General features: G+C 50.7%; 1 protein-coding gene across 1 annotated transcript in view; it reads left to right on the plus strand.

Moving 5' to 3' along the window:
* The first annotated feature begins 3,313 nt into the window (after positions 1-3,313).
* LOC118395494 (neuronal membrane glycoprotein M6-a-like) overlaps positions 3,314-24,154 on the plus strand; it is a 94,789-nt gene continuing 73,948 nt past the window's right edge. Inside the window, exon 1 of the mRNA XM_052464682.1 lies at positions 3,314-3,482. Coding sequence (XP_052320642.1) covers positions 3,479-3,482 — 4 coding nt within the window. The 5' untranslated portion in view covers positions 3,314-3,478. The remainder of the gene's footprint in view (positions 3,483-24,154) is intronic.

Here is a 24,154-nt window from a genome sequence, read left to right on the forward strand (position 1 = left end):
CCTCCCATACGTGCTCAGTAGTGTGTGTGGCCTCCCATACGTGCTCAGTAGTGTGTGTGCCTCCCATACGTGCTCAGTAGTGTGTGTGGCCTCCCATACGTGCTCAGTAGTGTGTGTGGCCTCCCATACGTGCTCAGTAGTGTGTGTGGCCTCCCATACGTGCTCAGTAGTGTGTGTGACCTCCCATACGTGCTCAGTAGTGTGTGTGGCCTCCCATACGTGCTCAGTAGTGTGTGTGACCTCCCATACGTGCTCAGTAGTGTGTGTGACCTCCCATACGTGCTCAGTAGTGTGTGTGAGCTTCTCTCACACCGCCTTTTCTTTTCCTATTCAGAGTCTCTGGGATTAGGGCCTGGCCCGGGGTGAGCAGTATGTCCAGCTCCTCAGATTCTTTGAAGTACAAATCTTCATCCGAATCGAGGCTAGTGATTGCTTTTCTGATCTCAAGAAGCTATTTTAGGGCGGGTGGCGCAGTGGTTAAGGGCGCTGTACTGCAGCGCCAGCTGTGCCACCAGAGACCCTGGGTTCGCGCCCAGGCTCTGTCGTAACCGGCCGCGACCGGGAGGTCCGTGGGGTGACGCACAATTGGCCTAGCGTCGTCCGGGTTAGGGAGGGCTTGGCCGGTAGGGATATCCTTGTCTCATCGCGCACCAGCGACTCCTGTGGCGGGCCGGGCACAGTGCACGCTAAAACCATGTGCACGGTGTTTCCTCCGACACATTGGTGCGGCTGGCTTCCGGGTTGGATGCGCGCTGTGTTAAGAAGCAGTGCGGCTTGGTTGGGTTGTGTAACGGAGGACGCATGACTTTCAACCTTCGTCTCTCCCGAGCCCGTATGGGAGTTGTAGCGATGAGACAAGATAGTAGCTACTAAAACAATTGGATACCATGAAATTGGGGAGAAAATGGGGTAATTTTTTTGTGCTATTTTCGGTCACAGGAAACGATTGTGGAAACATTATGTAGAAAAAAAGTTAAGATCAGCACAAAATAACTAAATAACAGAATTGGTCAGGAGCCCATAAAAGGGTTGCTATTCATTGCAGCGCCATTCTCTACCAGTTGTCTGTGTGGTTGGTCCTTCAGCTGGTATAAATGTTTGACAAAATATCGACAGGAAAATATTATTTACTTCACCTTTTAGAACGCTGGTAGCGTCGTTGAAATTTCTATCACCTGGCACATGCGCAAAACCATGTAAAAACCAGCAAGACTTCAGTTAGCATGCATGCATTGCGTGCATGAACTTTCATCTTGGGCACGTGCCTTAGCTGATGAGCAAACAAGTATTGATTGCCCCGCACAAAGACCCGTGTTTAACTGACGCAAGCAGTAAAATTAGATTTAAAAAACAGATGAAAAAAACACACCTGTGAAGCAAAACAAACATTGGCACAGACACGTACATACACACACACACTCACACACATACACTCACACACACACAGACACGTACACACACGTACATACACACACACACACACATACACTCACACACACACACACAGACACGTACATACATACACACACACACACACACACACACACACACACACACACACACACACACATACACACACACACACATACACTCACACACACACACACACAGACACATACATACACACACACACACATAAACTCACACACACACAGACACGTACATACACACACACACTCACACACATACGATAACATATGCACTATACATACACATGGATTTAGTACTGTAGGTATGTGGTAGTGGTGGAGTAGGGGCCTGAGGGTACACAGTGTGTCATGAAATATGTGAATGTTTTGTAATGTTTTTAAAATGGTATAAACTGCCTTAATTCTGCAGGACGCCAGGAAGAGTATGCTGCTTTGGGAGCAGCTAATGGGGATCCATAATAAATACAAAATACAATACAAAATGTTTTGAAGTCAGTTTAATATTACTCCCAAGTGACGCAGTGGTCTATGGCACTGCATCTCAGTGCTAGAAGCATCACTACAGACACTCTGGTTTGAATCCAGGCTGTATCACAATCGGCCGTGATTAGGAGTCCCACAGGGCGGTGCACAATTGGCCCAGCGTTTGGTCGGTATAGGACGTCATTTTAAATATAGAATTTGTTCTTAACTGACTTGCCTAGTTAAATAAAGGTTAAAGGTTAAGGTTAAGGTTTTGTCTCAAATTTCGATCTTACTAAGAACCAACCACACGGACAATCAGCAGACTATGTTTATTCAACATTCATGACAGACAAGGGAGTTTTTTATTCTATGTAGCCTAAATGTGCGTGGCTATGCCAAACCGTTAATGGAAAGTTTCACCACAGTCAATGGAAAGAATCACCACATTCGGGACTAGCCTAGTCCTAGTCTGATTAATCAGGCTGTAATATACAAATATTTGGTATACAGCCTGAGACATCAGGGTTGTGTGCTTAAATTGTGTAAATGTTCCTTACAAGCCAGAATGTTGAATAAAATTACATTTAAACGTACTCTAGTGGTTGTATGTGAGGTTTCATCTGCTGCTCGAAAATAGAGAAAAAATAAATATAAATAGAGTAGTGTTATTACTCCAACTTTCAGTAGCTGGTCTGTATATCGGTTTGTACTTCCGGTTTTTATTTTCAATACTGATACAATTTGCAAACAAACACTTGCACAATATGTCCGAGCCTAACCAAACCACAGACCAAATGGCGAACACGTCCAGCTGATTGCGAGGAAACATCCTTTGGTTGACTACATCGCCTGCAATGAGTCAAGAGATTTAATGTACAAACGATGGAACCTACCAGCGCTGGAAAAAGTCAAACAAACAACACTTTCAGGACCAATAGCATGTACAACGTGTAAAGTAACCTCAAATATATTTTCATTTTACATTCTCTCTCTCCCTTACAGTCACCTTTTTCACACTGATGTCATGGAGTAACCACGGTAACATCTGATGTTTAAGCAGCCGAGGCCTACCTCCTACCTGTTTATAACGCAATAGGCTACAACCCAAGCTAGGATACCCCAAGTGTTTTATTGATTTTATTGACCATCTAAATTCACAACTTTGTGGTGTGTAATGTAACAAATATAGGGTTTTATCGACGTTTTGAAATGTAGGCATATTCAATCATCACAGTTTGAATTGATGACTTGAACTTAACGTAGCCATACATGCAGACAACCCATGCTCTGTGTGCTTTTTCTTTGTTAAAATGAACCAGGGATTTAGCTTCGGACAGACCACACAATACTGTACTTTTGTCCGTTTTCTTTACTCATTAATTCGGTCGGACAAAACACCATTGATTCCTCCGGATTTTCCCCTCTAGAACTCTGCGCTTGCCAGTTCACCCGCTCGATTGATTACTGTTACGTCTGTGCATTGCGACCCACATTGGACTGGACTGCTGTATCTCGAGAGTTGCTACTGAGGTCTACAACCTGACAACTTTATTCACCACCACAGTGAAGAGAAATAGCTTGAGATGGGTAAGTGAAATACAATTTGTTTTCTTATTGTTTATGATTTACTGGCGACTTGTTGATGCTACTTCCGAACAAGGATAACGGAACGTGGGTTTGGGTGCTGCGGTGATTGACACTTTCTGACACTGGATGAACGATGTTACAACAGAGCGTTTGAATTGCTGATTCGGAAACTGTTTAAATCATATTGCTAGTGCATACAAAATGCAATGTTCCCGCATGTGGAATAAAGGTGTTTAAATGATCTATTAAATTAACGTCAACATGTTTAGAACTAAATTCCTGCGAGGGATGGGTCAGAATTAGAATTTGATTTGATACAAGCAACAGTTTCTTTGTCTTCTGTAACAGTATCTATTGAGTAGCCTTGAATAAGAATGAATGGCTTGAACTCAGTAGCTTTCCTGGGAAAGGAATGTGTACACTGTGCATGGAAGGGATATAACTAAAGTGCTTTCAATTGAGTTGCGTTGCCAGGCGCCTTCAACCGAGTAATGAAATGGTATTGAACACATGCAAAAACACGCACACACACACACTGTCCCCCCATACACACACACACTGTCCCCCATACACACACACACTGTCCCCCATACACACACACACACTGTCCCCCATACACACACACACACTGTCCCCCATACACACACACACTGTCCCCCATACACACACACACTGTCCCCCATACACACACACTGTCCCCCATACACACACACACACTGTCCCCCATACACACACACACACTGTCCCCCATACACACACACACACACTGTCCCCCATACACACACACACTGTCCCCCCATACACACACACACACTGTCCCCCCATACACACACACACTGTCCCCCCCATACACACACACACTGTCCCCCATACACACACACACACTGTCCCCCATACACACACACTGTCCCCCCATACACACACACACTGTCCCCCATACACACACACACTGTCCCCCATACACACACACACACTGTCCCCCCACACACACACACACTGTCCCCCCATACACACACACACACTGTCCCCCCATACACACACACACACTGTCCCCCCATACACACACACACACACTGTCCCCCATACACACACACACTGTCCCCCCCATACACACACACACTGTCCCCCATACACACACACTGTCCCCCATACACACACACACACTGTCCCCCATACACACACACACTGTCCCCCCATACACACACACACTGTCCCCCATACACACACACACTGTCCCCCATACACACACACTGTCCCCCCCATACACACACACACTGTCCCCCCACACACACACTGTCCCCCATACACACACACACTGTCCCCCATACACACACACTGTCCCCCATACACACACACACACACTGTCCCCCATACACACACACACTGTCCCCCCATACACACACACACTGTCCCCCATACACACACACACTGTCCCCCATACACACACACACTGTCCCCCCATACACACACTGTCCCCACACACACTGTCCCCCATACACACACACACTGTCCCCCCCACACACACACTGTCCCCCATACACACACACACTGTCCCCCATACACACACACACTGTCCCCCACACACTGTCCCCCATACACACACACACTGTCCCCCCATACACACACACACTGTCCCCCATACACACACACTGTCCCCCATACACACACACACTGTCCCCCATACACACACACACTGTCCCCCATACACACACACACACTGTCCCCCCATACACACACACACTGTCCCCCATACACACACACTGTCCCCCCATACACACACACACTGTCCCCCATACACACACACACTGTCCCCCATACACACACACTGTCCCCCATACACACACACACTGTCCCCCATACACACACACACACACACACTGTCCCCCCATACACACACACACTGTCCCCCCATACACACACACTGTCCCCCATACACACACACACTGTCCCCCATACACACACACACTGTCCCCCCCATACACACACACACTGTCCCCCATACACACACACACTGTCCCCCATACACACACACACTGTCCCCCATACACACACACACTGTCCCCCATACACACACACACTGTCCCCCATACACACACACACTGTCCCCCATACACACACACACTGTCCCCCATACACACACACACACTGTCCCCCATACACACACACACACTGTCCCCCCATACACACACACACACTGTCCCCCATACACACACACACACTGTCCCCCATACACACACACACTGTCCCCCATACACACACACTGTCCCCCACACACACACACACTGTCCCCCATACACACACACACTGTCCCCCCATACACACACACACTGTCCCCCATACACACACACACACTGTCCCCCATACACACACACACTGTCCCCCCCATACACACACACACTGTCCCCCATACACACACACACTGTCCCCCATACACACACACACTGTCCCCCATACACACACACACACTGTCCCCCATACACACACACACACTGTCCCCCATACACACACACACACTGTCCCCCATACACACACACACTGTCCCCCATACACACACACACTGTCCCCCATACACACACACACTGTCCCCCATACACACACACACTGTCCCCCATACACACACACACTGTCCCCCATACACACACACACTGTCCCCATACACACACACACTGTCCCCCATACACACACACACTGTCCCCCATACACACACACACTGTCCCCCATACACACACACACTGTCCCCCATACACACACACACTGTCCCCCCCATACACACACACACTGTCCCCCATACACACACACACTGTCCCCCCCATACACACACACACACTGTCCCCCCCATACACACACACACTGTCCCCCATACACACACACACTGTCCCCCATACACACACACACACTGTCCCCCCATACACACACACACACTGTCCCCCATACACACACACACTGTCCCCCCATACACACACACACTGTCCCCCATACACACACACACTGTCCCCCATACACACACACACTGTCCCCCCATACACACACACACACTGTCCCCCCATACACACACACACTGTCCCCCATACACACACACACTGTCCCCCATACACACACACACTGTCCCCCATACACACACACACACTGTCCCCCATACACACACACACTGTCCCCCCCATACACACACACACTGTCCCCCCATACACACACACACTGTCCCCCATACACACACACACTGTCCCCCCATACACACACACACTGTCCCCCATACACACACACTGTCCCCCATACACACACACACTGTCCCCCCATACACACACACACTGTCCCCCATACACACACACACTGTCCCCCATACACACACACTGTCCCCCATACACACACACACACTGTCCCCCATACACACACACACTGTCCCCCATACACACACACACACTGTCCCCCCATACACACACACACTGTCCCCCATACACACACACACTGTCCCCCCCATACACACACACACTGTCCCCCCATACACACACACACTGTCCCCCATACACACACACACTGTCCCCCATACACACACACACTGTCACACACACACACTGTCCCCCATACACACACACACTGTCCCCCCCATACACACACACACACACTGTCCCCCCCATACACACACACACTGTCCCCCCATACACACACACACTGTCCCCCATACACACACACACTGTCCCCCATACACACACACACACTGTCCCCCATACACACACACACTGTCCCCCATACACACACACACTGTCCCCCCATACACACACACTGTCCCCCCATACACACACACACACTGTCCCCCATACACACACACACTGTCCCCCATACACACACACTGTCCCCCATACACACACACTGTCCCCCATACACACACACACACTGTCCCCCCATACACACACTGTCCCCCATACACACTGTCCCCCATACACACACACACTGTCCCCCCATACACACACACTGTCCCCCATACACACACACACTGTCCCCCATACACACTGTCACACTGTCCCCCATACACACACTGTCCCCCATACACACACACACTGTCCCCCATACACACACACACTGTCCCCCATACACACACACACTGTCCCCCCATACACACACACACTGTCCCCCATACACACACACACTGTCCCCCATACACACACACACACACTGTCCCCCATACACACACACTGTCCCCCATACACACACACTGTCCCCCATACACACACACACTGTCCCCCCACACACACACTGTCCCCCATACACACACACACACTGTCCCCCATACACACACACACACACTGTCCCCCCACACACACACTGTCCCCCCATACACACACACACTGTCCCCCCATACACACACACTGTCCCCCCATACACACACACACTGTCCCCCCCATACACACACACACTGTCCCCCATACACACACACACACTGTCCCCCATACACACACACACTGTCCCCCCCATACACACACACACACTGTCCCCCATACACACACACACACTGTCCCCCATACACACACACACACTGTCCCCCATACACACACACACTGTCCCCCATACACACACACACTGTCCCCCATACACACACACATACACACACACACTGTCCCCCATACACACACACACTGTCCCCCCATACACACACACACTGTCCCCCCATACACACACACACTGTCCCCCATACACACACATACACACACACACTGTCCCCCATACACACACACACTGTCCCCCATACACACACACACTGTCCCCCATACACACACACACTGTCCCCCCATACACACACACTGTCCCCCATACACACACACACTGTCCCCCATACACACACACACTGTCCCCCATACACACACACACACTGTCCCCCATACACACACACACTGTCCCCCATACACACACACACTGTCCCCCATACACACACACACACTGTCCCCCATACACACACACACTGTCCCCCATACACACACACACTGTCCCCCATACACACACACACACACTGTCCCCCATACACACACACACTGTCCCCCATACACACACACACACTGTCCCCATACACACACACACACTGTCCCCCATACACACACACACACTGTCCCCCCATACACACACACACTGTCCCCCATACACACACACACTGTCCCCCCCATACACACACACTGTCCCCCCATACACACACACTGTCCCCCATACACACACACACTGTCCCCCATACACACACACACTGTCCCCCATACACACACACACTGTCCCCCATACACACACACACTGTCCCCCATACACACACACACTGTCCCCCCCATACACACACTGTCCCCCATACACACACACTGTCCCCCATACACACACACACACTGTCCCCCATACACACACACACTGTCCCCCATACACACACACACACTGTCCCCCATACACACACACACTGTCCCCCATACACACACACACTGTCCCCCCCCCACACACACACACTGTCCCCCATACACACACACACTGTCCCCCACACACACACTGTCCCCCATACACACACACACTGTCCCCCATACACACACACACTGTCCCCATACACACACACTGTCCCCCATACACACACACACTGTCCCCCATACACACACACACTGTCCCCCATACACACACACACTGTCCCCCATACACACACACTGTCCCCCATACACACACACACTGTCCCCCATACACACACACACACTGTCCCCCATACACACACACACACTGTCCCCCCATACACACACACACTGTCCCCCATACACACACACACACACTGTCCCCCATACACACACACACTGTCCCCCATACACACACACACACTGTCCCCCCATACACACACACACTGTCCCCCATACACACACACACACTGTCCCCCATACACACACACACTGTCCCCCATACACACACACACTGTCCCCCATACACACACACACTGTCCCCCATACACACACACACTGTCCCCCCATACACACACACGCACACACTGTCCCCCATACACACACACTGTCCCCCATACACACACACACTGTCCCCCCATACACACACACTGTCCCCCATACACACACACACTGTCCCCCATACACACACACACTGTCCCCCATACACACACACACACTGTCCCCCATACACACACACTGTCCCCCATACACACACACACTGTCCCCCATACACACACACACTGTCCCCCCATACACACACACACTGTCCCCCATACACACACACTGTCCCCCATACACACACACTGTCCCCCATACACACACACACTGTCCCCCCCATACACACACACACTGTCCCCCATACATACACACACTGTCCCCATACACACACACACTGTCCCCCATACACACACACACTGTCCCCCCATACACACACACACACTGTCCCCCATACACACACACTGTCCCCCCATACACACACACTGTCCCCATACACACACACACTGTCCCCCACACACTGTCCCCCCATACACACACACACTGTCACACACACTGTCCCCCCCACATACACACACACTGTCCCCCATACACACACACACTGTCCCCCATACACACACACACTGTCCCCCCATACACACACACACTGTCCCCCATACACACACACACTGTCCCCCATACACACACACACTGTCCCCCCATACACACACTGTCCCCCATACACACACACACACTGTCCCCCCATACCCCCATACACACACACACACTGTCCCCCATACACACACACACTGTCCCCCCATACACACACACTGTCCCCCATACACACACACTGTCCCCCATACACACACACACTGTCCCCCATACACACACACACACTGTCCCCCCCATACACACACACACTGTCCCCCCCATACACACACACACTGTCCCCCCATACACACACACACTGTCCCCCATACACACACACACTGTCCCCCATACACACACATACACACACACACACTGTCCCCCCATACCCCATATACACACACACACTGTCCCCCATACACACACACACTGTCCCCCATACACACACACACTGTCCCCCCATACACACACACACTGTCCCCCATACACACACACACACTGTCCCCCATACACACACACACTGTCCCCCATACACACACACACACTGTCCCCCATACACACACACACACTGTCCCCCATACACACACACACTGTCCCCCATACACACACACACTGTCCCCCCATACACACACACACTGTCCCCCCATACACACACACACACTGTCCCCCATACACACACACACTGTCCCCCATACACACACACACACTGTCCCCCCATACACACACACACTGTCCCCCCATACACACACACACTGTCCCCCCATACACACACACACTGTCCCCCCATACACACACACACTGTCCCCCCATACACACACACACTGTCCCCCCATACACACACACACTGTCCCCCCATACACACACACACTGTCCCCCCATACACACACACACTGTCCCCCATACACACACACTGTCCCCCATACACACACACACTGTCCCCCATACACACACACTGTCCCCCATACACACACACACTGTCCCCCATACATACACACACACACACACTGTCCCCCATACACACACACACTGTCCCCCATACACACACACACACTGTCCCCCATACACACACACACTGTCCCCCATACACACACACTGTCCCCCATACACACACACTGTCCCCCATACACACACACACACTGTCCCCCCATACACACACACACTGTCCCCCCCATACACACACACACTGTCCCCCATACACACACACACTGTCCCCCATACACACACACTGTCCCCCATACACACACACACTGTCCCCCATACACACACACACACTGTCCCCCATACACACACACACTGTCCCCCCATACACACACACACTGTCCCCCCATACACACACACACTCTCCCCCCCACACACACACACTGTCCCCCCATACACACACACACTGTCCCCCCATACACACACACACTGTCCCCCCATACACACACACACTGTCCCCCCATACACACACACACTGTCCCCCCACACACACACACACACTGTCCCCCCATACACACACACACACTGTCCCCCCATACACACACACACACTGTCCCCCATATACACACACACTGTCCCCCATACACACCCCCACACACACACTGTCCCCCATACACACACACACTGTCCCCCATACACACACACACACTGTCCCCCATACACACACACACTGTCCCCATACACACACACACTGTCCCCCATACACACACACACTGTCCCCCCATACACACACACACTGTCCCCCATACACACACACACTGTCCCCCCATACACACACACACTGTCCCCCCATACACACACACTGTCCCCCCATACACACACACTGTCCCCCATACACACACACACTGTCCCCCATACACACACACACACTGTCCCCCCATACACACACACACTGTCCCCCCATACACACACACACTGTCCCCCATACACACACACACTGTCCCCCATACACACACACACTGTCCCCCATACACACACATACACACACACTGTCCCCCATACACACACACACTGTCCCCCCATACACACACACACTGTCCCCCATACACACACACACTGTCCCCCCCATACACACACACTGTCCCCCATACACACACACTGTCCCCCATACACACACACACTGTCCCCCCCATACACACACACACTGTCCCCCATACACACACACACTGTCCCCCATACACACACACTGTCCCCCATACACACCCACACACTGTCCCCCACACACACACTGTCCCCCATACACACACACACTGTCCCCCCATACACACACACACACACTGTCCCCCATACACACACACTGTCCCCCCATACACACACACACTGTCCCCATACACACACACACTGTCCCCCATACACACACACACTGTCCCCCATACACACACACACTGTCCCCCATACACACACACACACTGTCCCCCATACACACACACTGTCCCCCATACACACACACACTGTCCCCCATACACACACACACTGTCCCCCATACACACACACACACACTGTCCCCCATACACACACACACTGTCCCCCCATACACACACACACTGTCCCCCATACACACACACACTGTCCCCCATACACACACACTGTCCCCCATACACACACACACACTGTCCCCCATACACACACACACTGTCCCCCATACACACACACACTGTCCCCCATACACACACACACCCCCATCACACACACACTGTCCCCCCATACACACACACACTGTCCCCCATACACACACACTGTCCCCATACACACACACACTGTCCCCCATACACACACACACTGTCCCCCACACACACACACTGTCCCCCATACACACACACTGTCCCCCCATACACACACACACACTGTCCCCCACACACACACACACTGTCCCCCATACACACACACACTGTCCCCCATACACACACACACTGTCCCCCATACACACATACACACACACACACTGTCCCCCATACACACACACACTGTCCCCCCATACACACACACACTGTCCCCCATACACACACACACTGTCCCCCATACACACACACACTGTCCCCCATACACACACACACTGTCCCCCATACACACACACACTGTCCCCCCATACACACACACACTGTCCCCCATACATACACTGTCCCCCATACACACACACACTGTCCCCCCCATACACACACACACTGTCCCCCATACACACACACACTGTCCCCCATACACACACACACTGTCCCCCATACACACACACACTGTCCCCCATACACACACACACTGTCCCCCATACACACACACACTGTCCCCCATACACACACACACATACACTGTCCCCCATACACACACACACTGTCCCCCATACACACACACACACACTGTCCCCCATACACACACACACTGTCCCCCATACACACACACACACTGTCCCCCATACATACACACACACTGTCCCCCATACACACACACACACTGTCCCCCCATACACACACACACTGTCCCCCATACACACACACTGTCCCCCCCATACACACTGTCCCCCCATACACACACACACACTGTCCCCCATACACACACACACACTGTCCCCCCCACACACACACACACTACACACACACACTGTCCCCCATACACACACACACTGTCCCCCATACACACACACACTGTCCCCCCCATACACACACACACACTGTCCCCCATACACACACACACTGTCCCCCATACACACACACCCCTGTCCCCCACTGTCCCCCCATACACACACACACACACACACACACTGTCCCCCATACACACACACACTGTCCCCCATACACACACACTGTCCCCCATACACACACACACTGTCCCCCATACACACACACACTGTCCCCCATACACACACACACTGTCCCCCATACATACACACACTGTCCCCCATACACACACACACTGTCCCCCATACACACACACACTGTCCCCCATACACACACACACTGTCCCCCATACACACACACACTGTCCCCCATACACACACACACACACTGTCCCCCCATACACACACACACTGTCCCCCATACACACACACACACACTGTCCCCCATACACACACACTGTCCCCCATACACACACACACTGTCCCCCCATACACACACACACTGTCCCCCATACACACACACACACTGTCCCCCATACACACACACACTGTCCCCCATACACACACACACACTGTCCCCCATACACACACACACTGTCCCCCATACACACACACACACTGTCCCCCATACACACACACACTGTCCCCCATACACACGTACTGTCCCCATACACACACACACTGTCCCCCCATACACACACACACTGTCCCCCCATACACACACACACTGTCCCCATACACACACACACTGTCCCCCATACACACACACACACTGTCCCCCATACACACACACACACACTGTCCCCCATACACACACACACACACACACACACACACACACTGTCCCCCACACACACACACATACACACTGTCCCCCATACACACACGCACTGTCCCCCATACACACACACACTGTCCCCCATACATACACACACACACACACACACACACACACACACACACACACACACACACACACACACACACACACACACACTGTCCCCCATACACACACACACATACACACACACACACACACACACACTGTCCCCCCATACACACACACACACACACACACACACACACACACTGTCCCCCATACACACACACACACTGTCCCCCATACACACACACACACACACACACACACACACACACACACACACACACACACACACACACACACACACACACACACACACACACACTGTCCCCCATACACACACATTTCCTCAAAACATGTTGTTTTATTACCATGCCTTTTATTTACCATGCTGCTAATAAGGCTGCTATTTTCCTTGGTACCCCCCCCCCCTCTCTCTCTCTGTCTCTGACTCTCTCTCGCTGCCTCTTTCTGGCTCTCTCTTTCTGGCTCTCTATCTCTGTCTCTGTCTCTCTCTCTCTCTCTCTCTCTCTCTCTCTCTCTCTCTCTCTCTCTCTCTCTCTCTCTCTCTCTGTCTCTCTCTCTCCCTCTCTCTCTCTCTCTGTGTCTCTCACTGCCATGTCAATTTGCTACTGGTGGAACACAAACAGATGTGAGGAAAGGAAAGATCAGTACAGCTGCCAGGAAAAACTCATCTTGAATGAAGGGAAGTGGCCTTGAGCCTCACCTGGCCCCTTGAGGAGAGTGTTTGTCACAGGTTCAAAGTAGTTTCTAATTGGTTTGTTATTGGTTTGTCTTTGTAGGCCTTGGTCAAAGGTGCTCATCAATCTAGAGAATGAAGGAATGAAACAATCTGGAATATGTCATCTGTTGTTGTCTATGGTTGGTCTTGTTGTTGTCATTGTTACTGTGTAACGGCCATTCATTCTTTCAATCATTCTTTTTTTGCCTCATCCCTCCATTATGCATACAGCAAATCACATGAGTGCTAAATGATGGTATTATGCAGCTGTTCTGTGCCCCCTCCAAACATTCTCCTCTTTCTGTGGGTCCTTTTGATAATCTTCACAAGCGTTGCAGTGTTTGTGGAACAATTTCACTTCATGACCTTTGACTCCCTGCTCCAGCTGAGAACCGGGAGAGTTTGCTAATGTGAATAGCTCTGTCTGTCTGTCTGTCTGTCTGTCTGTCTGTCTGTCTGTCTGTCTGTCTGTCTGTCTGTCTGTCTGTCTGTCTTTTCTCTGTGAGATTTCATCTGTTGCATCCCAGGCTTTGCTGGGTCTGGGCCTGACCCCACGGGTTGGACACAGACACGGAGACAGACACTGACAGAGACACAGACATATGCACGGCTGCACTCCTGGGGTCTCTAGGCGGGAACTCTTGCCACTTTTGCAGCCTTAGACCAAGTGTCATCAGATGGAATGAGAGTATGAGGCCCACAAACAGACCCCATCCCGCCATGCCAATAACATGTCTGCCTATCTCATTCCATCTGGCCAATAAGTCACCAATATACCAATTTGCTAAATATGCCAATATGCTAAAACGCCCATGACGCAGCTGTTCAGCCTCTACATTGGTGAACATTAGTCAGATGGTGTACAGACGTTACTGTGTGAAGAGTATGCAGTGACAGAGATTTGGACACTAATTAGAATACAGTTGCAGAGTTGTGATTTTTCTATTCTACCTGAACCTGAGAAGTTTATCCGCTCCCTTACACCCTCAGCGAGGACAGATTACCCTGTGTGTGTGTGTGTGTGTGTGTGTGTGTGTGTGTGTGTGTGTGTGTGTGTGTGTGTGTGTGTGTGTGTGTGTGTGTGTGTGTGTGTGTGTGTGTGTGTGTGTGTGTGTGTGTGTGTGTGTGTGTGTGTGTGTGTGTGTGTGTGTGTGTGTGTGTGTGTGGCATGCACACACTACTGTGGAGGAGAATGATTTATTATGATACAACAGCACTGTCAGCATTAGGCTGTATGGAATTGCAATCATTGGCAAAGTTCGAAGTTCTCTGTGTGTGTGTGTATGTGTTTGAAAAGAGGTCATTTTACTTTCCTGTATGGAATGACAAAAGCTGAAATCTCAATAACAGACAATCTACCCACGGCAGCAGGCGGTGCTGGCCAAGTTTTGATGTGCGGCCCATGCTGGCGCCAGCTTCCGTGTTTCTCTTCTTTCTCATCTTCCCGTCGGACTCAACGGGGGTTGCATTTCCAAGCAGCAGTAAATAGTGAGCAAGCACTTGTATGTCTTGGGGGGGGGTGAGTCATTGAGCCACCCACGTACTCCTGCTCTCCTGTTCTGTGTCTCTGCTTTTGATTTGGATGGAGTTACGGGTTGTGAACTGTTCCTAGATCAGATTTGGCCAGAGAGAGAGCCTGACATACAAAACTCCCTTCCACCACCACAAACTCACTTCTCCAGATGCTCTGAGACACTGAACCAGTGAGAAGTCTCCTCTCTAAGTCACTGGGTCTATCTAGTAGTGTTTACCCCCCCCCTAGCAAGGTCTAACTGGCTACTTTCTACTCTCCTTAGATGACCCTTTCCATCATAGGTTCATATTCTGACCAATTATCTGTCGTTTCTCTCCTTCTCTATCGTAAAGACCTTTCTGCTGTTGATTCCCCATAGGCCAAACCAAATCAACGTGTATTGGTTGCGTACACAGTTTGGCAGATGTTATAGAGGGTGCAGAGAAATGCTTAAGTTACTAGCTCCTAACAATGCAGTAATATGTCAAACAAGTACCTGCACAAAACGTTACCAAATAGCCAGTGTGTGATCAACCGTTTTTCCTGGTGAGGCTTTAGCAGAAAGTAGGCTCTCCTCCAACTGACCAGGGGCTCAAAGGTGTTTGATCTAAAATCCAGACCCTCTCGTTCTCTGTCTTTGAGTCACACGGTCCTTTATCGTTGTTGTCTCCACTGTCTTGGTGCTATTACATGGTGAGCTCGGCTGCTCTCTGTTCCTGTTTATTCCCTCAGGTGTTACTGTAAAAGAGGAACACATTGTGTTGTTCATATCTGTAGTGCATCAGTGTACTGTAGTGAACACCCGAGTGTACACTTGTTCAGTGCCCTTGAGTGTAGCAGACCAGCTAAGTGTGTTTAGTACAGTAGCTATGTCCTGCCACCAGAAGCGTTGTGGCTCTAGCAAGTGTACTTCACTGTTGCCAAGGCTCTCAGAACTCTCAGTGTCCAAACTCAATCCCCTCTGGAATGGAATTCAGTTCCCTTATGACACAATCGCCCTTTGACCTCCCGCATTCACCACACATTGGGTACTTAAAGAAGAAGAAGAAACCTTCTCTGCAGGAGTATGTGTGCTGAGCTGGGACTGGGACACACACACACACACACACACACACACACACACACACACACACACACACACACACACACACACACACACACACACACACACACACACACACACACACACACACACACACACACACACACACACACACACACACACACACACACACATATATTATGGGATTGAGTTGCTCTTTAGATCTGTTAGTCTACTGTAATGAAACAGAGGTACCATGATCCAAGGTTTAGACAGCCTCGTCCGTTCTCATCCCTTCAATATTACTTGAAGGAAGGGGACACATACTGTGTGTGTGTGTGTGTGTGTGTGTGTGTGTGTGTGCATGCATGTACAGTGGTGGGCACAGTTAGAGGAGAACCACAACCTACAGACCCCACACAGAGCTTCAACAGGGAGCATTCTGGGTAATCATGGCACGCTTACATAACATTTTAGGACTAATCTAAATAAGACATGAAGTCCTCATATGCGTTGTGCTGGAAAAGGGGATGGAAACTGTTGTTATGAGTTAGAATTTCTTCTCCGTATATCACAATACATTAAGTACTATGTGTAAAAAGTCAAACATTTCTCAGAAGGTAGTGTTTTGTTGTCCGATTAACTGCGAGTCTCTTTCTGCGCGAAAACATCGACAGTAAAACACACAAATGATGCTAATCCTTCTTTTACAGGTTTATGTACTGTGATTTGATCAAATAAGAATTGGGCAGGACATGTATTCTTCTTCTGTTGATCCTTCTCTCTGTTTTCTATTCCTTCCTTCCATTCACCTCTTAATGGAGTTGCTCTCAACAGGCCTGTATTGATTCCTGCAGTCTATTGTAGCGTAGCTTTGGACTCTCTCTGACGGCCTTGTATGTTTATTATGAGCCTGGTACTTAGACACATGCAGGGCTCAGTGTGTTCCACGGCAGTTTACCATAGACCTAACATGGAGATATGCCTGTTTGAGCGTTTCAGAAATATGTATAGAAATCAGGTAGATTCTAAAAGGTGTTTTGTGCATATTCTTCTTCACCGGCAGACAATGCATTTCTACCAGAGTACGTTGCCATGGTTACTGAGTAATAAAAAGCAAAGAGTCTGTGATCAGCTAATTCCTTTAGTCCTTTTCTTCCTCCTTCTGTTCACTGCCATCTAATGACTTGGCTAAGCAGTGTGTGTGTGTGTGTACACATGACATCCACATGAGGACACTCTTAATCAGGCCTACTCTTTTGATTTCCCTTCATTTAATATAATATTATTGAATGTCCCTGAGACTAGAAATGCCAAAGTAACTACCATGTATGTGTATTAAATGTGGAGTCAAGAGTCAGTGCATCACACATGAGAAGCTTTCTGGAGCGTTGCCTGTATGTATGTCCCAGTCCTAAATGTCACCCTATTCCTTTTATAGTGCACATCTTTTGACCAGGACCCATAGGGCACTATATAGGGAATAGTATAGGGAATAGTGTGCAATTTGGGTCTGGGTCATAGCCATGACATCAGACTGTGATATGAGCTCCTGTCCCTCCCGTCCCTCTTCCGCTGCCACCCCTCCATCCTCCATCTTCGTTGTTTCACTCCTCCATCCTTCCATCCTCCATCTTCGTTGTTTCACTCCTCCATCCTTCCATCCTCCATCTTCGTTGTTTCACTCCTCCACCCCTCCATCCTCCATCTTCGTTGTTTCACTCCTCCATCCTCCATCTTCGTTGTTTCGCTCCTCCATCCCTCCATCTTCATTGTTTTGCTCCTCCATCCCTACATCCTCCATCTTCGTTGTTTCGCTCCTCCATCCTCCATCTTCGTTGTTTCACTCCTCCATCCCTCCATCCTCCATCTTCATTGTTTCACTCCTCCATCCCTCCATCCTCCATCTTCGTTGTTTCGCTCCTCCATCCCTCCATCTTCGTTGTTTCGCTCCTCCATCCCTCCATCCTCCATCTTCGTTGTTTCGCTCCTCCATCCCTCCATCTTCATTGTTTTGCTCCTCCATCCCTACATCCTCCATCTTCGTTGTTTCGCTCCTCCATCCCTCCATCCTCCATCTTCGTTGTTTCGCTCCTCCATCCCTCCATCTTCATTGTTTCGCTCCTCCATCCCTACATCATCCATCTTTGTTGTTTCGCTCCTCCATCCCTACATCATCCATCTTTGTTGTTTCGCTCCTCCATCCCGCCATCCTCCATTTTCGTTGTTTCGCTCCTCCATCCCTCCATCCTCCATCTTCGTTGTTTCACTCCTCCACCCCTCCATCCTCCATCTTCGTTGTTTCACTCCTCCATCCCTCCATCCTCCATCTTCGTTGTTTCACTCCTCCATCCCTCCATCCTCCATCTTCGTTGTTTCACTCCTCCATCCCTCCATCCTCCATCTTCGTTGTTTCACTCCTCCACCCCTCCATCCTCCATCTTCGTTGTTTCACTCCTCCATCCCTCCATCCTCCATCTTCGTTGTTTCACTCCTCCATCCCTCCATCCTCCATCTTCGTTGTTTCACTCCTCCATCCCTCCATCCTCCATCTTCGTTGTTTCACTCCTCCATCCCTCCATCCTCCATCTTCGTTGTTTCACTCCTCCATCCCTCCATCCTCCATCTTCGTTGTTTCACTCCTCCACCCCTCCATCCTCCATCTTCGTTGTTTCACTCCTCCATCCCTCCATCCTCCATCTTCGTTGTTTCACTCCTCCATCCCTCCATCCTCCATCTTCGTTGTTTCACTCCTCCATCCCTCCATCCTCCATCTTCGTTGTTTCACTCCTCCATCCCTCCATCCTCCATCTTCGTTGTTTCACTCCTCCACCCCTCCATCCTCCATCTTCGTTGTTTCACTCCTCCATCCCTCCATCCTCCATCTTCGTTGTTTCACTCCTCCATCCCTCCATCCTCCATCTTCGTTGTTTCACTCCTCCATCCCTCCATCCTCCATCTTCGTTGTTTCGCTCCTCCATCCCTCCATCTTCGTTGTTTCACTCCTCCATCCCTCCATCCTCCATCTTCATTGTTTCACTCCTCCACCCCTCCATCCCTCCATCTTCGTTGTTTCACTCCTCCATCTCTCCCTCCCCCATCTTCATTGTTTTGCTCCTCCATCCCTACATCCTCCATCTTCGTTGTTTCGCTCCTCCATCCCTCCATCCTCCATCTTCGTTGTTTCACTCCTCCACCCCTCCATCCTCCATCTTCGTTGTTTCACTCCTCCATCCCTCCATCCTCCATCTTCGTTGTTTCACTCCTCCACCCCTCCATCCTCCATCTTCGTTGTTTCACTCCTCCATCCCTCCATCCTCCATCTTCATTGTTTCGCTCCTCCATCCCTACATCCTCCATCTTCATTGTTTCGCTCCTCCATCCCTCCATCCTCCATCTTCGTTGTTTCACTCCTCCATCCCTCCCTCCCCCATCTTCATTGTTTTGCTCCTCCACCCCTCCATCCTCCATCTTCGTTGTTTCACTCCTCCATCCCTCCATCCTCCATCTTCATTGTTTCGCTCCTCCATCCCTACATCCTCCATCTTCATTGTTTCGCTCCTCCATCCCTACATCCTCCATCTTTGTTGTTTCGCTCCTCCATCCCTACATCCCTACATCCTCCATCTTCGTTGTTTCACTCCTCCATCCCTCCCTCCCCCATCTTCATTGTTTTGCTCCTCCATCCCTCCATCCTCCATCTTCGTTGTTTCACTCCTCCACCCCTCCATCCCTCCATCTTCATTGTTTCGCTCCTCCATCCCTACATCATCCATCTTTGTTGTTTCGCTCCTCCATCCCGCCATCCTCCATTTTCGTTGTTTCGCTCCTCCATCCCTCCATCCTCCATCTTCGTTGTTTCACTCCTCCACCCCTCCATCCTCCATCTTCATTGTTTCACTCCTCCATCCCTCCATCCTCCATCTTCATTGTTTCGCTCCTCCATCCCTACATCCTCCATCTTCGTTGTTTCACTCCTCCATCCCTCCATCCTCCATCTTCATTGTTTCGCTCCTCCATCCCTACATCCTCCATCTTCGTTGTTTCGCTCCTCCATCCTGCCATCCTCCATTTTCGTTGTTTCGCTCCTCCATCCCTCCATCCTCCATCTTCGTTGTTTCACTCCTCCACCCCTCCATCCTCCATCTTCGTTGTTTCACTCCTCCATCCCTCCATCCTCCATCTTCATTGTTTCGCTCCTCCATCCCTACATCCTCCATCTTCATTGTTTCGCTCCTCCATCCCTACATCCTCCATCTTCGTTGTTTCGCTCCTCCATCTCTCCCTCCCCCATCTTCGTTGTTTCACTCCTCCATCCCTCCCTCCCCCATCTTCGTTGTTTCACTCCTCCACCCCTCCATCCTCCATCTTCGTTGTTTCACTCCTCCACCCCTCCATCCTCCATCCTCGCTGTTTCACTCCTCCATCCCGCCATCCTCCATTTTCGTTGTTTCGCTCCTCCATCCCTCCATCCTCCATCTTCGTTGTTTCACTCCTCCACCCCTCCATCCTCCATCTTCGTTGTTTCACTCCTCCATCCCTCCATCCTCCATCTTCATTGTTTCGCTCCTCCATCCCTACATCCTCCATCTTCATTGTTTCGCTCCTCCATCCCTACATCCTCCATCTTTGTTGTTTCGCTCCTCCATCCCTACATCCCTACATCCTCCATCTTCGTTGTTTCACTCCTCCACCCCTCCATCCTCCATCTTCGTTGTTTCACTCCTCCATCCCTCCATCCTCCATCTTCATTGTTTCGCTCCTCCATCCCTACATCCTCCATCTTCGTTGTTTCGCTCCTCCATCCTGCCATCCTCCATTTTCGTTGTTTCGCTCCTCCATCCCTCCATCCTCCATCTTCGTTGTTTCACTCCTCCACCCCTCCATCCTCCATCTTCGTTGTTTCACTCCTCCATCCCTCCATCCTCCATCTTCATTGTTTCGCTCCTCCATCCCTACATCCTCCATCTTCATTGTTTCGCTCCTCCATCCCTACATCCTCCATCTTCGTTGTTTCGCTCCTCCATCTCTCCCTCCCCCATCTTCGTTGTTTCACTCCTCCATCCCTCCCTCCCCCATCTTCGTTGTTTCACTCCTCCACCCCTCCATCCTCCATCTTCGTTGTTTCACTCCTCCATCCCTCCATCCTCCATCCTCGCTGTTTCACTCCTCCATCCCGCCATCCTCCATTTTCGTTGTTTCGCTCCTCCATCCCTCCATCCTCCATCTTCGTTGTTTCACTCCTCCACCCCTCCATCCTCCATCTTCGTTGTTTCACTCCTCCATCCCTCCATCCTCCATCTTCATTGTTTCGCTCCTCCATCCCTACATCCTCCATCTTCGTTGTTTCGCTCCTCCATCCTGCCATCCTCCATTTTCGTTGTTTCGCTCCTCCAACCCTCCATCCTCCATCTTCGTTGTTTCACTCCTCCACCCCTCCATCCTCCATCTTCGTTGTTTCACTCCTCCATCCCTCCATCCTCCATCTTCATTGTTTCGCTCCTCCATCCCTACATCCTCCATCTTCATTGTTTCGCTCCTCCATCCCTACATCCTCCATCTTCGTTGTTTCGCTCCTCCATCTCTCCCTCCCCCATCTTCGTTGTTTCACTCCTCCATCCCTCCCTCCCCCATCTTCGTTGTTTCACTCCTCCACCCCTCCATCCTCCATCTTCGTTGTTTCACTCCTCCACCCCTCCATCCTCCATCCTCGCTGTTTCACTCCTCCATCCCGCCATCCTCCATTTTCGTTGTTTCGCTCCTCCATCCCTCCATCCTCCATCTTCGTTGTTTCACTCCTCCACCCCTCCATCCTCCATCTTTGTTGTTTCACTCCTCCATCCCTCCATCCTCCATCTTCATTGTTTCGCTCCTCCATCCCTACATCCTCCATCTTTGTTGTTTCGCTCCTCCATCCCTACATCCCTACATCCTCCATCTTCGTTGTTTCACTCCTCCACCCCTCCATCCTCCATCTTCGTTGTTTCACTCCTCCATCCCTCCATCCTCCATCTTCATTGTTTCGCTCCTCCATCCCTACATCCTCCATCTTCGTTGTTTCGCTCCTCCATCCTGCCATCCTCCATTTTCGTTGTTTCGCTCCTCCATCCCTCCATCCTCCATCTTCGTTGTTTCACTCCTCCACCCCTCCATCCTCCATCTTCGTTGTTTCACTCCTCCATCCCTCCATCCTCCATCTTCATTGTTTCGCTCCTCCATCCCTACATCCTCCATCTTCATTGTTTCGCTCCTCCATCCCTACATCCTCCATCTTCGTTGTTTCGCTCCTCCATCTCTCCCTCCCCCATCTTCGTTGTTTCACTCCTCCATCCCTCCCTCCCCCATC

This window comes from Oncorhynchus keta, chromosome 16 (genome assembly GCF_023373465.1).
Source record: "Oncorhynchus keta strain PuntledgeMale-10-30-2019 chromosome 16, Oket_V2, whole genome shotgun sequence".
Classification (NCBI taxonomy): Eukaryota; Metazoa; Chordata; class Actinopteri; order Salmoniformes; family Salmonidae; genus Oncorhynchus; species Oncorhynchus keta.